This window comes from Lithobates pipiens, unplaced genomic scaffold, assembly GCF_037356315.1.
Source record: "Lithobates pipiens isolate NorthernLeopardFrog02 unplaced genomic scaffold, aLitPip1_a1.2 Scaffold_30, whole genome shotgun sequence".
Lineage (NCBI taxonomy): Eukaryota > Metazoa > Chordata > Amphibia > Anura > Ranidae > Lithobates > Lithobates pipiens.
Genome location: NW_027507791.1, coordinates 150,486,780 through 150,499,893, shown reverse-complemented (window position 1 = coordinate 150,499,893; position 13,114 = coordinate 150,486,780). Strand labels below are relative to the sequence as shown.

The 13,114-nt window shown below is 44.1% G+C and overlaps 1 protein-coding gene across 2 annotated transcripts in view; it reads right to left on the bottom strand.

The window, feature by feature from the left end:
• The window catches only part of LOC143943298 (acyl-coenzyme A thioesterase THEM4-like), a 31,759-nt gene extending 21,104 nt beyond the window's left edge, over positions 1-10,655 (bottom strand). For both annotated transcript variants that reach the window (XM_077464949.1, XM_077464948.1), the window contains exons 1-3: positions 10,572-10,655; positions 5,190-5,295; positions 4,912-5,074 (exon numbers count right to left, since the gene is read on the bottom strand). In XM_077464949.1, the coding sequence (XP_077321075.1) occupies positions 4,912-5,074; positions 5,190-5,291 (265 nt within the window). In that variant the 5' untranslated portion in view covers positions 5,292-5,295; positions 10,572-10,655. The remainder of the gene's footprint in view (positions 1-4,911; positions 5,075-5,189; positions 5,296-10,571) is intronic.
• Between the last annotated feature and the right edge of the window lie 2,459 nt (positions 10,656-13,114).

The following is a 13,114-nucleotide window of genomic DNA, read 5'->3' as shown; positions in this document are numbered from 1 at the left end:
ACAAGGTGCAGTAGTGTTGGAGGTTGTTCCACCACCACGCCTCCAAAATGCTACTATTGGTTGTGACACACCTCTCTCCTCCACCCCCTCCTCTTCTTCTTCCTCCATGGCCTCTTCCAGTGCTCTGTCCTCAGAACCAGCGGTGCTCCGTAGGCGTTCTAGGGGCTATGCAAGTACGCAGGCAAAACGATGCCATGCCGTGCTTGCGCTGGCTTGTTTGGGGGACAGGAGCCACACTGGGGCGGATGTTTTGTCAGCTCTGCAGGGACAGGCCGAGAGGTGGTTGACGCCACGCCAGCTTAAGCCAGGAATGGTGGTTTGCGACAATGGCACCAACCTCCTCTCCGCCCTCCGACAGGGACAACTGACCCATGTGCCCTGTGTAGCTCACGTCCTTAACCTGGTGGTGCAGCGGTTCTTGGGCAGGTACCCCGGCTTACAGGATGTCCTGAAGCAGGCCAGGAAAGTCTGTGTGCATTTCCGCCGATCATTTAATGCCTGTGCTCAGCTGGCTGAGCTCCAAAAGGAGTTGAACCTGCCCAAGAACCGCCTTATATGTGACATGCCCACCAGGTGGAACTCAACGTTGGCCATGCTACAGCGGCTGCACACGCAGCAGAGGGCCATCAATGAGTACCTGTGCGACTACGGCACCAGGACAGGGTCAGGGGAGCTCGGTTTTTTCTGGCCACGCCAGTGGGGCATGATCAGGGATGCATGCACTGTCCTGTCACCGTTTGAGGAGGCCACAAGGATGGTGAGCAGTGACAGTGCATGCATCAGTGACACTGTACCTCTTGTCCACCTCTTGGAGCATACGCTGCATGGAATAATGGACAGGGCACTTGAGGCAGAACAGAGGTAGGAAGAGGAGGACTTCCTTGCCTCTCAAGGCCCCCTTTATCCAGACAGTGTTCCTGCTGTGCCACCCATCACACAGGAAGAGGATGAGGAGGAGGAAGAGGAGGAGGAGGATGATTGTGTCATCATGGAGGTAGAGGCTGGCACTCAGCATCAGCAGCAGCAGTCTTGTAGGGATGATTTACAGTCCCAAGAAACACGTGGACTTGTATGTGGCTGGGAGGAGGTAGCTGCGGATCATGTTGTCCTTAGTGACCCAGAGGACTCTGGACCGAATGCCTCAGCTAACCTACGCTGCATGGCCTCCCTGATCCTGCAAAGCCTGCGGAAGGATCCTCGTATTCTTCGGATCAAGGAGAGGGACCATTACTGGCTGGCCACTCTCCTTGATCCACGGTACAAGGGTAAGGTTGCCGCCCTTATCTTGCCATCACAGAGGGAGCAGAGGATGAGACATCTCCGGGAGGCCTTGCAGAAAGGTCTGTGCAACGCGTTCCCAGAGACTGGGAGGTTACAAACTCCTGGTCCTGGACAACGTGTTGCTGAGGCATTGGTCAGAAGGAGCGGTGGAGAAGGTGGCCATCTGACTGATGCTTTCAGACAATTTTTTAGTCCGCAGCCCCAAGGTATGATCGGTTCCAGCAACCATCGCCAGCGTCTGATTTACATGGTGCAGGAATACCTAGGGGCAAGGTCAGACTTGGACACCTTTCCCACCGAAAATCCTCTGGCTTACTGGGTCTTGAGGATGGATCACTGGCCAGAGCTTGCACAGTATGCAATTGAGCTACTGGCCTGTCCTGCATCCAGCGTTCTTTCGGAACGCACCTTCAGTGCTGCTGGTGGCTTTGTTACCGATCGCAGGGTGCGCCTGTCCACCGAATCAGTTGATCGACTGACCTTCATCAAGATGAATCAGTCTTGGATCACCCACAGCTACCAAGCACCTGAAGCTGATGTAACCGAATAATTTTTTTGGAAATATCACATCCCTTCAAAACTGCCTATGCTGATGCTGAGTGACTGTCCTGTTATGTTGATTGTCTATCCTCTTCCTCCTCCGCTGATATCTTGGAAGAACATTTCTGGCTCTGGGTGATGCCATCAGCCCAATTTTTCTGCCCCTGTTTAACAGGTGCGTTTAATTACAATTTTTGATGCAATACTTTGCAGCAGGGCTAATTCCTGCAATAAAACTAGAGTATATGGGAGAGGTTGCAGTGTGGTGGCACCAGCACCAGTGCCTAAGGCCCAATTTTTCTGCCCCTGTTTAACAGGGGAGTTTAAGTACAATTTTTGATGCAATGCTTTGCAGCAGGGCTAATTCCTGCAATAAAACTAGAGTATATGGGAGAGGTTGCATTGTGGTGGCACCAGCACTAGTGCCTAAGGCCCAATTTTTCTGCCCCTGTTTAAAAGGGGCGTTTAATTACAATTTTTGATGCAATGTTTTGCAGCAGGGCTAATTCCTGCAATAAAACTAGAGTATATGGGATAGGTTTCAGTGTGGTGGCACCAGCACCAGTGCCTAAGGCCCAATTTTTCTGCCCCTGTTTAACAGGGGCGTTTAATTACAATTTTTGATGCAATGCTTTGCAGCAGGGCTAATTCCTGCAATAAAACTAGAGTATATGTGAGAGGTTGCAGTGTTGTGGCACCAGCACCAGTGCCTAAAGCCGCGTACACACGGGCGGACTGTCTGGCCAACTTAGTCCGTCAGACAATCCGACGGACAGTCCGTCCTACTTTCGAATGAACGGACTTGACCACACATGGATGCAAAACAGTCCGTCGAAAGTTTGCGCGATGACGTGTACAGCACGTACGACGGGACTAGAAATAGGAAGTCCAATACACAGCAATGCAACCTTTCCCCGTGTAAATCCTTTCTGAGCATGCACCATACTTAGTCCGTCGAACTAGCCTACTCACGAGCGGATTGTCCGCTGAAACCAAAGTCTGACGGACAATATTACGGAAATTCCGAAATACTTAGTCCGCCAGACTGCACGCTCAAAAAGTCCGCTGCAGCCCACACACGAGCGGACTGTCCGCTGAAATGTGTTTCGACGGACTAAATTGGCCAGACAGTCCGCCCGTGTATACGCGGCTTAAGGCCCAATATTCTGCCCCTGTTTAACAGGGGCGTTTAATTACAATTTTTGATGCAATGCTTTGCAGCAGGGCTAATTCCTGCAATAAAACTAGAGTATATGGGAGAGGTTGCAGTGTCGTGGCACCAGCACCAGTGCCTACGGCCCAATTTTTCTGCCCCTGTTTAACAGGGACATGTAATTACAATTCTTGATATAATATTTCACAGGAGGGCCCGTTCCTGTGCCCACCCAGAGTAACTGTGAGGACTTATAGTGTTGTGGCACCAGCACCACAACCACCAAAGGTAAATTTTTCTACCACTGTTCAACAATTGCATGTAATTACAATTCTTGATATAATCGTTCACAGCAGGGCGCTCCAGCGCCCACCAAGAGTCACTTTGAGGGCTTACAATGTTGTGGCAAAACCAACACCTTGTTCCGCTATTTCTGCAGAGCATATAAGGCAGGCCCCTACTTTCAAACATCCAACTTACAAACATCTCCTACTTGCAAACGGAAGGAGACAACAGCAAGTGAGATGAAAAAAGATGGACGACAAAACAAATTATACAGGGGTGATAACCCTTCCCTATGTTTTCCAAAAAGCTTAAAAATAGTTTTTTTGACTGGAGCTACACTTTAAAAATGTACCAGTTGAAAATTACAAACAGATTAAACTTAACACAACAAACCTACACAGTACCTGTCTTGTTTGCACCGCCTGTATACTGCTGTTCTGAGTATATAGGGCCTGGGGGCCACACGCATTTCCTTTTTTTAATATGGGTACGGGGTTCCCCTTAATATGCGTACAAGACCCAAAGGGGCTGGTAATGGGCAGGGAGGGCTACCCATGCCATTTTTCTCAATGATTTTCAACCATATTGCAGGAACCAGATATAACATTAAAACCGCAAGCAGCTTTAAATGATGTTATTTCCGTTCAATGTGCAGGGACTGTTCTAAACACAGGAAACACGTGGCACTTCACAGGCATACTACAGACACCCCCCAGACACCATATTTAAAGGAATATTTCACTTTTTTTTCCACTTTAATCGTCATTAAAATCAGTGCTCCCGCCAAAACGGCCATTTTTAAAAACATTTTAGGCATTGACCCATGTCCCCTGGGGCAGGAGCCAGGTCCCCAAACCCTTTTTAGGACAGTATCTTGCATATTAGCAGTTAAAATTAGCACTTTTAATTTCGAACGTTCGAGTCCCATAGACTTCAATGGGGTTCTAACGTTCGTACGAATTTGGGGTCTGTTCGAAAGTTCTGGTGCGAACCGAACCGGGGGGTGTTCGGCTCATCCCTAATCAAAACCTACACTAGAAACTGACAATGAAGAACAAGATGGAATCTGACTGGTTGCAATTGGGCAGCATCAACAGTTTTTATAAAATACCAAAAAGAATACGATGCTGTGCAATAATAGCCTTAATGATAAAAAGTACTATTACAATAGCATTAATACTAAAAAAGAGAATCAAATATAAAATATGGTGCAACGAAAATTAGTAAATCAAGCAAGTTTTGTTGCACCATATTTTATATTCAATTCTCTTTTTTAGTATTGATGATATTGTAATAGTACTTTTTTTATCATTAAGGCTATTGTTGCACAGCGCTGCTTTCTTTTTGCTGTTTTATACAGGTTTTTTCACACATGGGACTGTGATTGATGCATAGCAGCTGTCTATAGGTACTTGATCCACCTTCACACGGATTATTTTAACCACAACTGAAGCTAATTGTAGCTTAGGGTTTGTTTAGTGTAGCTCACAGGATTTTTTTTATTATTTATATTGTCTACCAACAATTTTTTAATGACTGACAATATATTAACTATGACCCATTATGAATTCTTTAAGGCTCTCACTATCGCCCATGTTTTCAAATGTAGGTAGCATTCGTGCCTATAAGCTCAGTTCTACAGGAATTCTTACCTTCTAGATGATGGGCTATAGTGTTATGGGAAGGAATTCTCTTCCACGGGCCAGTTTTACTAAGTTCCAGGAATTTGTTGTACAGATCATGCAGGTTTGGACCCCAGGTGGCATTGGGCAAACCAAAATCACGTAGTCCCTCAACAGGACAAGTGCTGCTGATCTAAATACAAGAAAGCATTCAATGATTGAAGCTTGAAGATTGAAATGGCAAATATTAGTAATAAAAAACATTGTCAAAGGTATATAGGACACACAGATATAGACAAGTTACTCACTGAGAAGTAGCGGGGCAGTGATCTGGCAGTTAGCAGCTGGGTGGGTATAAATAGGGTAGGGTACCTCTGAAGAAGATTGGCACAGCTTTTCAGCATTGTCATCACCCTTGTTAGTAATAAGAACAGAGAGTAACTGGTAAAGCACACACATATTATCAAAATTTTATCAAATGCATATTTTAGCAAAAGTGTTATGCCTATGTAGCACCCTAGGATAGGTAAATTTAAGCAGGCTTGGCTGGTTCTAGGCCTGTTTTCATTCTGGACTGGGAGTGGCTCAGGGTAGGACTAAGTGACTTGCAGGTGGTATCATCAGGACCTCCCATTTCTTTCCAGTGGCTTCTAGTGCTTTCTGGAATAGGAGGTGGGAGTTGTATAAAGGAAGCTGTGGCCAATCCCCAATATTGATTGGCAGGGGGCAGGCCTCCTTAAATACCTAGGGTCAGCCCAGCTGGGTGGAAGAGCTAGAGTAAGAGGGTGCGGAGGCTGTCAGGGCCTTTGAGGAAGCTCCCCAGTCTGGGGGGTAACCTTCGGCTTGAGCTTGGGTACAGCCGGGACCACTTTCAGTAACACATGAAGATGTCCTGGACCAGAGGCACAAGAGAGAGCAAGGAGAGGACAACGGGAGAGAGCACTCCTAAAAAACTCTAGGGAGGACAACTGGCCAAAGCCAGGAGGGCGGGTGAATGAGGTACAGTCAAGAGGACTGGGGAGGCACGTCTGAGAGTACTGCGAGCTTGCAGTCTGAGATGGGTGCAGAACCAGAAGGACTGTGGTGGAAGAGGCAGTGGGGCCCACGGTTCCAGCCTGCAAAGTGCATTTGCTGAGTCCTGGCTGAGTCAGTGTCAGGCCTAACCAACAAATAATGCTAGTTGTTCCTGGGAAAACAAGTGATGTGCTGGAGGAGACTAGAAGTAACAGTCTGGAGCAAGTGATGTGCTGGTGAATGGAGGAGTGATGAGCTTTAAGCAAGTTTGTGCAGGAGGAAGCTGAAGGAGTATGTACAGGGAGTGTACATAGTTGTCCCAAAACCAATTGCTGTTCCTATTGATCCACGTTGGGCATCCCATAGCTCCCATCCCCACCCAAGTTATACCCCTCAAAATAAATAAATAAACAACAACATTGGACTTTCAGTCTCTTTAGGAGCAGCTGAATATCATATATAGTACCAGGTTTTTCTCACGCTACTATACGGTATATTGTTTCTTTCACTGTCAAGGTTGTTAAGGAATCTGCAGGTGCCATGTAAACAAAGAAGCCAGAATATTAAAAAGAAAAAGCCAAAAAAATCAAGCCAGGCCTGTGGCTATCTGAGGGAAGGGGACTTATTGAAATCTTAAAGACCCCTTTAACAATAAATGTGCACCAAGCTACCCCCCCCCCCCCCACCAATGTCAATGAATAAGTAATTAGAGTAACTCTACTCATTCAAAAAAAGTGAAAAGTAAATAAAAAACACAACGTTTTTTTTTGTTCTTTAACTTTAATAAAAGACCAATCATATAAATGCACCACCTATTATGCCATCCAGTGATGCAGGTTCATGTCAATTACAGTGAAGGATGTCTGCCGAAAAAATAAAAAAAACAAAAAAAACTGACTGCCAACATGATTCAACAGCAACAGCTCAGACAGATAACAGCTAAGGTTCACTGGTCCCAGAAGCAATGTATATTATGTCACTTTCAGGTTCAGAGCTATCATTTCCCAGCTGCTGTTGCCTCGGATGAAGTTAATCAAGCAGGGGCTGTGCTTGATCAGTTTTGTTGGGGTCTATAGATGATGTTAGCGGTTTAAAAATAAAAGGAACAAAATAAATAATAAATAAACTAAAGCATTTTTTTAAGCCCCCCTGCTCCCACATACATGCACATATATAAATGCATGCATTGGGTGCAGCTTTATATATAAAAACAAAAATTTTGCTACACATGCTACATATCACTGTGCACACTGCAGTGAGAGCATCAATTTTAAACCGCGTACACACGGTCGGAATTTCAGCCAGCAAAAGACCAAGGAGAGCTTTTTGTTGGAAGATGCAACTGTGTGTATGCTCCATCGGAATTTTGCTGGCCGAATTTCCGCCAGCCAAAGATTGAGAGCAGGTTCTCAATTTTTCAGATGGAAAAAGTTTCTATCGGAAATTTCAGTCGTGCAATTCCAACGCACAAAAAAACACACATGCTTAGATTCAACTACGAGATGGAAGCTATTGGCTACTGGGTATTGAACTTCCTTTTTCTAGTCCCGTTGTATGTCACAGCATTCTTGACGGTTAGAATTTGGTATGACTGTGTGTATGCAAGACAGCTTGAGCGAAATATCGTCAAAATTCCGATCGTGTGTACGTGGCATAAGTCCATCACTCATGGTTAACTCTAAACGAATGATCTGTAATAGCTTTAAGGGTCTATTCACACTGGGGTTAGAGTATATAAACCCAATATTTCATATTCCTGATATGTGCCTGCTTTATCATGTACGTATAAAAAAGTATCCTGTTTTCTTTGTACTGCTTCCTTTGTATGAAATCCCTGATGTTCCTGCCAGTTCCTCTGCTTTCCTAATAAAAAACTGAACATACTAAGCATGAGAGCTCAGCCATTCACTGGGAAGCTGAGAACAGATGGAATGTATTCACTTTTAAAAAAAAGGGAAAAGGGTGTGTGTGTGTATGTAAATATGTATATATATATATATATATATATATATATATATATATATATATATATATATATATACAGTTTTTTGTATATCTATACACAAATGTTTTTGACTTTCATTTCTATTTTAAACTGAATGGGTTTGTTTTACAAGGTGGTGATTTATAAACACTTAAAAAAAAATGCTGCTTTTACAGGAGTTTTGCATTTTGTTCCCTGTCTGTAGAAGCAGCTCAATATATAATATATTATTATATATGTGTCCATACACATTAGGGCATTTAGAATCATATTTCAAAAGAAGAGTTTAGAGGTGGAGAACCCATCACAGGTGTGTTTTTCAAGGGAGATTTCAGGCAGACAAAACGGTAAATGCTCTCAGCATTTAGGAGCATTCAGTGTTTTTCAAGTGTATTTAGATTATAGTGAAAAATTAACAGGGGGAATGTCTTGGAAAAAGCAAATGTCCATATACTCCTTTGAACCTTTATGCAATATGGGCTACCATGAGCTTTTTTTATGGAACTTTTTCTGCCACAGGTTCTGGCTTTTTTTTCTTCTGCTTTTAGTATGCATGTACTCTTAAAGCTGCTGACTTTTAAAATAATGACACTTACCCACCCAGCGCGCCCGCGATGTCGACACCCGAAAGTGGAGCCTTTCGGCTTCATTTCCCGGTTCCCTACTGCGCATGCGCGAGTCGCGCTGCACAATAAGGATGGTCCCCGCTGTCTCTGGGATCCGTGTGTTTCCCAGCAGGTAGCGGGGGACCTTCAGAAAGGGGCGTAGATTCTGCGGAAAGGGGCGTACCTTTTGCAGAATCTACGCCGGAAGTGGGTGCAGATACCTGTACTGTACAGGTACCTGCACCCCCCTCCCCCCTGAAAGGTGCCAATTGTGGCGCCGGAGGGGGGGAGGGTTCCAATGAGCGGAAGGTCCACTTTAGGGTGGACCTCCGCTTTAACCACCTCAGCCCGGGATGGTTTTACCTCCATAATTACCAGGCTATTGTGATACGGCACTGCGTTACTTTACCTGATAATTGTGCAGCCCTGCTAAGTTGTACCCAAATAAAATTGATGATTGGATTTTCCCAGAACTAAAGCTTTCTTTTGGTGGTTTTTTATCACCTCTGTGGTTTTTATTTTTTGCGCTATAAATAAAAAAATATTTTTTTTTACTTTCTGCTATAATACATATCCAATATATATATATTTTTTAAAAACTAATTTCTTCACCAATTTAGGCCAATATGTATTTAACTACACAAGTTTGGAAAAAAAAATTCCAATAAGGGTATATTGATTGGTTTGCGCAAAAGTTATGGTGTCTACAAACTATGGGATATTTTTATGGCATTTTTATTTTTTTATTTTTTTTACTAGTAATGGCGGTGATCAGTGATTTTTGGCAGGACTGTGCCATTGCGGCAGACAAATTGGACACCTAACTGTTATTTTTTACACTTTTTTGGGAACCAGTGACACTAATACAGTGATCAGTGCTAAAAAATATGCACTAATACTGTATTAATAAGACTGGCAGGGAAGGGGGTTAACACCAGGGGCGAGCAAAGGGTTAAGTGTTTCCCTAGGGGTGCTTGTTAACTGTTTGGGCGTTGCTCTGACTGGGTAAAGGCAGAGATCTGTGTTCCAGCTTAGCCGGAACACTAGATCTCCATCTTCTTCCCTGTCAGATCGCCGTCCTGCCTCTCCTGGGAACAATTGCTGGTGGCCGGCGGACATCGGGTCCACAGAATCTGCTGCTTGGCATCCCCTGTGTCCAATCAGTGCACAATCGTGCCTCCAGCGCCCCCCCCCCCCAGTGTCTATTGAATCAAAAATCAAACGACCATCAAATCATTCTCTGCAGCTATTACCTTTTGTACCACCACCCCCTCCCTTTAGAATGTAAGCTCTACGAGCAGGGCCCTCCTGTACCTTTTGTATTGTACTGTAATTGTGTTGTCCCCCCTATACATTGTAAAGCGCTGCGTAAACTGTTGGCGCTATATAAATCGTGAATAATAATAATATTGAATGAAATGAAGTACAGGTATGTCATTTTGCGCCTTAGAGTCGACTTGTCGCAGTATATCTGCGGTAGGCAGTTGGCAAGTGGTTAGAGTGTCATCTATGTGACATTCTGGGTACCAACATTTGCCACTGTTTCACAGGAATATGCAATTTTAAGGTTTGACATGCTGGGCATCTGTTTGCTCAATACAACCTTATCTTTTATATGTTGTGTAATATATATTTTTTTATGCACTTAAATTAATTTTGGCAGATTTTTCTCTGAAAATATGCTTAAAACGTTGCACGAATATCATTTGACATAAGAAAAGAATGTAAAGAATGCAAAAACTGCTCTGGCAGCAAAAGGGTCTCTGCCAGCTGAATGACGTGACATGGTTGATAAATGTGAAAAAAAAAATGTCTGAATGCATGTGAAATTCATAAACGAAATAGTTTTATGTATATTTATTACACATGTGCAGTTATCAGAACACAACATTTTTAGCAATTGTGGTCTTTTAAGTAGACAGGTATGCAAACTGTTCTGGAGACTATGGAAATTGTCCAAGAGCATAGGCTCCTACATTATCATTTAAATGAAAGCAAGCAAAGGTCTTATATGCTTTATTGCATCACTAAATTGTTATGGTAACAAAGGTAAAGCTAATGTAATAGTAATCAAATTTTTCTCTCACCTGTCAGAGATTGTTGTTTCCCCTGTTCAAGACTTGTAAAAGATTTATGAGTCAGATTAAGTTTGCCTGACAAATCTCTTTACATGGTTCTCTAAGGCGTTAATGATGATTGACAGTAGGGGATGAAGATTTACAGTTTGTAGGCAGGGTCAAATACATGCATGAATGACATAGAGCATTTGGATATGTACAGTGCTTGTGGTTTTATGGTTTACTGCTGATATTATTGCTTTAACATACTTTTGTATATTTCATTAAGATGAAAATGATATGACTGAGGGATGTGCAGATTACTGAGGCTTAGGCTTCCTGTAAAATAAACAATTGACCCCATTCCTTCCTCTCCAATATTGACCAGACGACACATAATATTTTTGGAGTCAAATGATCATAGCAGCCTTTTATTACAAAAACTGAAATAAAAATATCAACATTAACAATTGTAATTCATAAATACATTTTATACATAACCATTAAACCAAAAAACCTCAGCTTAATTCTACCCGGTCTAAGGTCTTTGAAGGGCTATTTTCTCTTGACCAACCGTTAACTGTGACCCCATGAAAGGCCCCCAGCCACAACTTGCACTGGCTCAGAGACAATTACCACTTACTTCCTACCAGATAAATAAACTTAATACCATTGTTACTATTGCATTATTAGGAAGGGAAGGGACACTCATACCTCCAGATGGGCCCAACTCCCCTAATTCTCCATTATTTTATCCAGCACGGCCTTCAAATACCCCATAGAACTCCCTCTGCTGCTATGACTAGTGAGAAATGAATGCATAACGTGAACGGTCATGAAAAAAACATACCCCACCAAGAACTGCACACTATTGAAACCATCCCAACCCCGTACTACAAGAAATCTTGCTAGGTAGCCCCCCAAACCAACAAACAAGGGTGGGAGAAATCTTCCTGATTCTTTGCCCCTGTACACACGGTCGGACATTCTGCCAACCAAATCCGTCGGATTTTGTCTGACGGATTGTGTCTCAAACTGTTGCATACACACGGTCGGACCAAGTTGTCTGATTTTGCGGTTGCCAAGAACGCGGTGACGTAAGCCGTGTACGGCAGGAGTAGAAAAGGGAATTTCAGTACCACGTCCGGCACCCTTTTGGCTCCTTCTGCTGATTTCGTGTTAGTAGAAGTTTGGGGAGAGACGATTCGCGCTTTTCACATTAGTGATTCAGATCGCTACTGCTCTTCAGTTTGTGCTTGTGTTTGCGTATCTGATAATCAGTGCGTGCAGTCATTAAGTATTTGTATCTCATTGTGGACTATATCTTGGTATACTACGCTTTGAAAGGCATTTCTTATTGTCTGCTTGCTTCTGCTATTCAGGTCGTTCTTTCAGGCCTTGCTGTTTATCAGTGCTTTCTGGTGTCGGTTCTGACCAGCCGACCGTTTTCAAACCATGTTTCGTCTACGTACTCATCGTACAGTTTGTGCTGTGCAGGGGCTTCATGTTGGGGTTCTTACTTTGACACAAGCCCGGTCCATGAACAGGGAGGGGAGGCTTTTGTGGACTAAGATTTGGTTGCGCCAGCGTCACTAGTTCTCGCACATGCCTTTGCTCCGTGAGATCCGCGAGAATAATCCTGATCATTTCAGGAATTTTCTCAGGATGACGGACCCCGTTTTTCACCATCTGCTGGCTTTGCTGACCCCTTATATCAGTAGGCAGGATACCTGCATGTGGCAAGCCATCACTCCGGAGCAGAGGCTCATCACCACGTTGCGCTACTTGGCGACAGGGAGAAGTCTTCAGGACCTCAAGTTCTCTACAGGCATCTCCCCCCAGGCTCTGGGGATCATTATTCCAGAGACCTGTTCTGCCATCATTCAGGTCCTGCAGAAGGACTATATTATGCTAAGTTTTATCCTTAAACATCACATTCTATGTATTTCATGATTGCTAATGTCTTGCATTTCTTCCCTCATTCCCTAATTACCATCATTGCAATATGCTCTAATTCATATACTCTGCCCCTTTGTCCTCATGCATATTTGCCTCACTAACTTCCCCACTAGGGATGAGCTTCGAGTTCGAGTCGAACGTACGTTCGACTCGAACATTGGCTGTTCGTTCGTTCGGCGAAATCCGAACACTTGGTCCGTTCGCGTCAAAATTCACGTGGCGCTCACGGCCCACAATGCACTGCGATGGCGCAGTGCATTGCTGGCTCATGATTGGCCAAGCATGCACTGTGACGCCGCATGCTTGGCCAATCGCAGCGCCAGCAGCGAGGAGAGCCATGATTGGCCACAGGCAGGATGCCTGTGGCCAATCATAGCTCAGGCTGTGCAGTGCACGCCCCACACTATATAAGGCCGCCATTGAGGCGGCCTCGTGTAGTGTGTTGGCATCTGAAGCAGTGGGTGTTCTGTGTACCTTCAACACAGTACACACCGATCGTTTTTGGCTGATTTCCTATCTTGCTGTTGTGTAGTGGTTATTGTCTGTGCCCTGACCGCAGTATACACCACTATATTCACCTCACCTATATAGCTAGTGATCTATCTTTAATAATA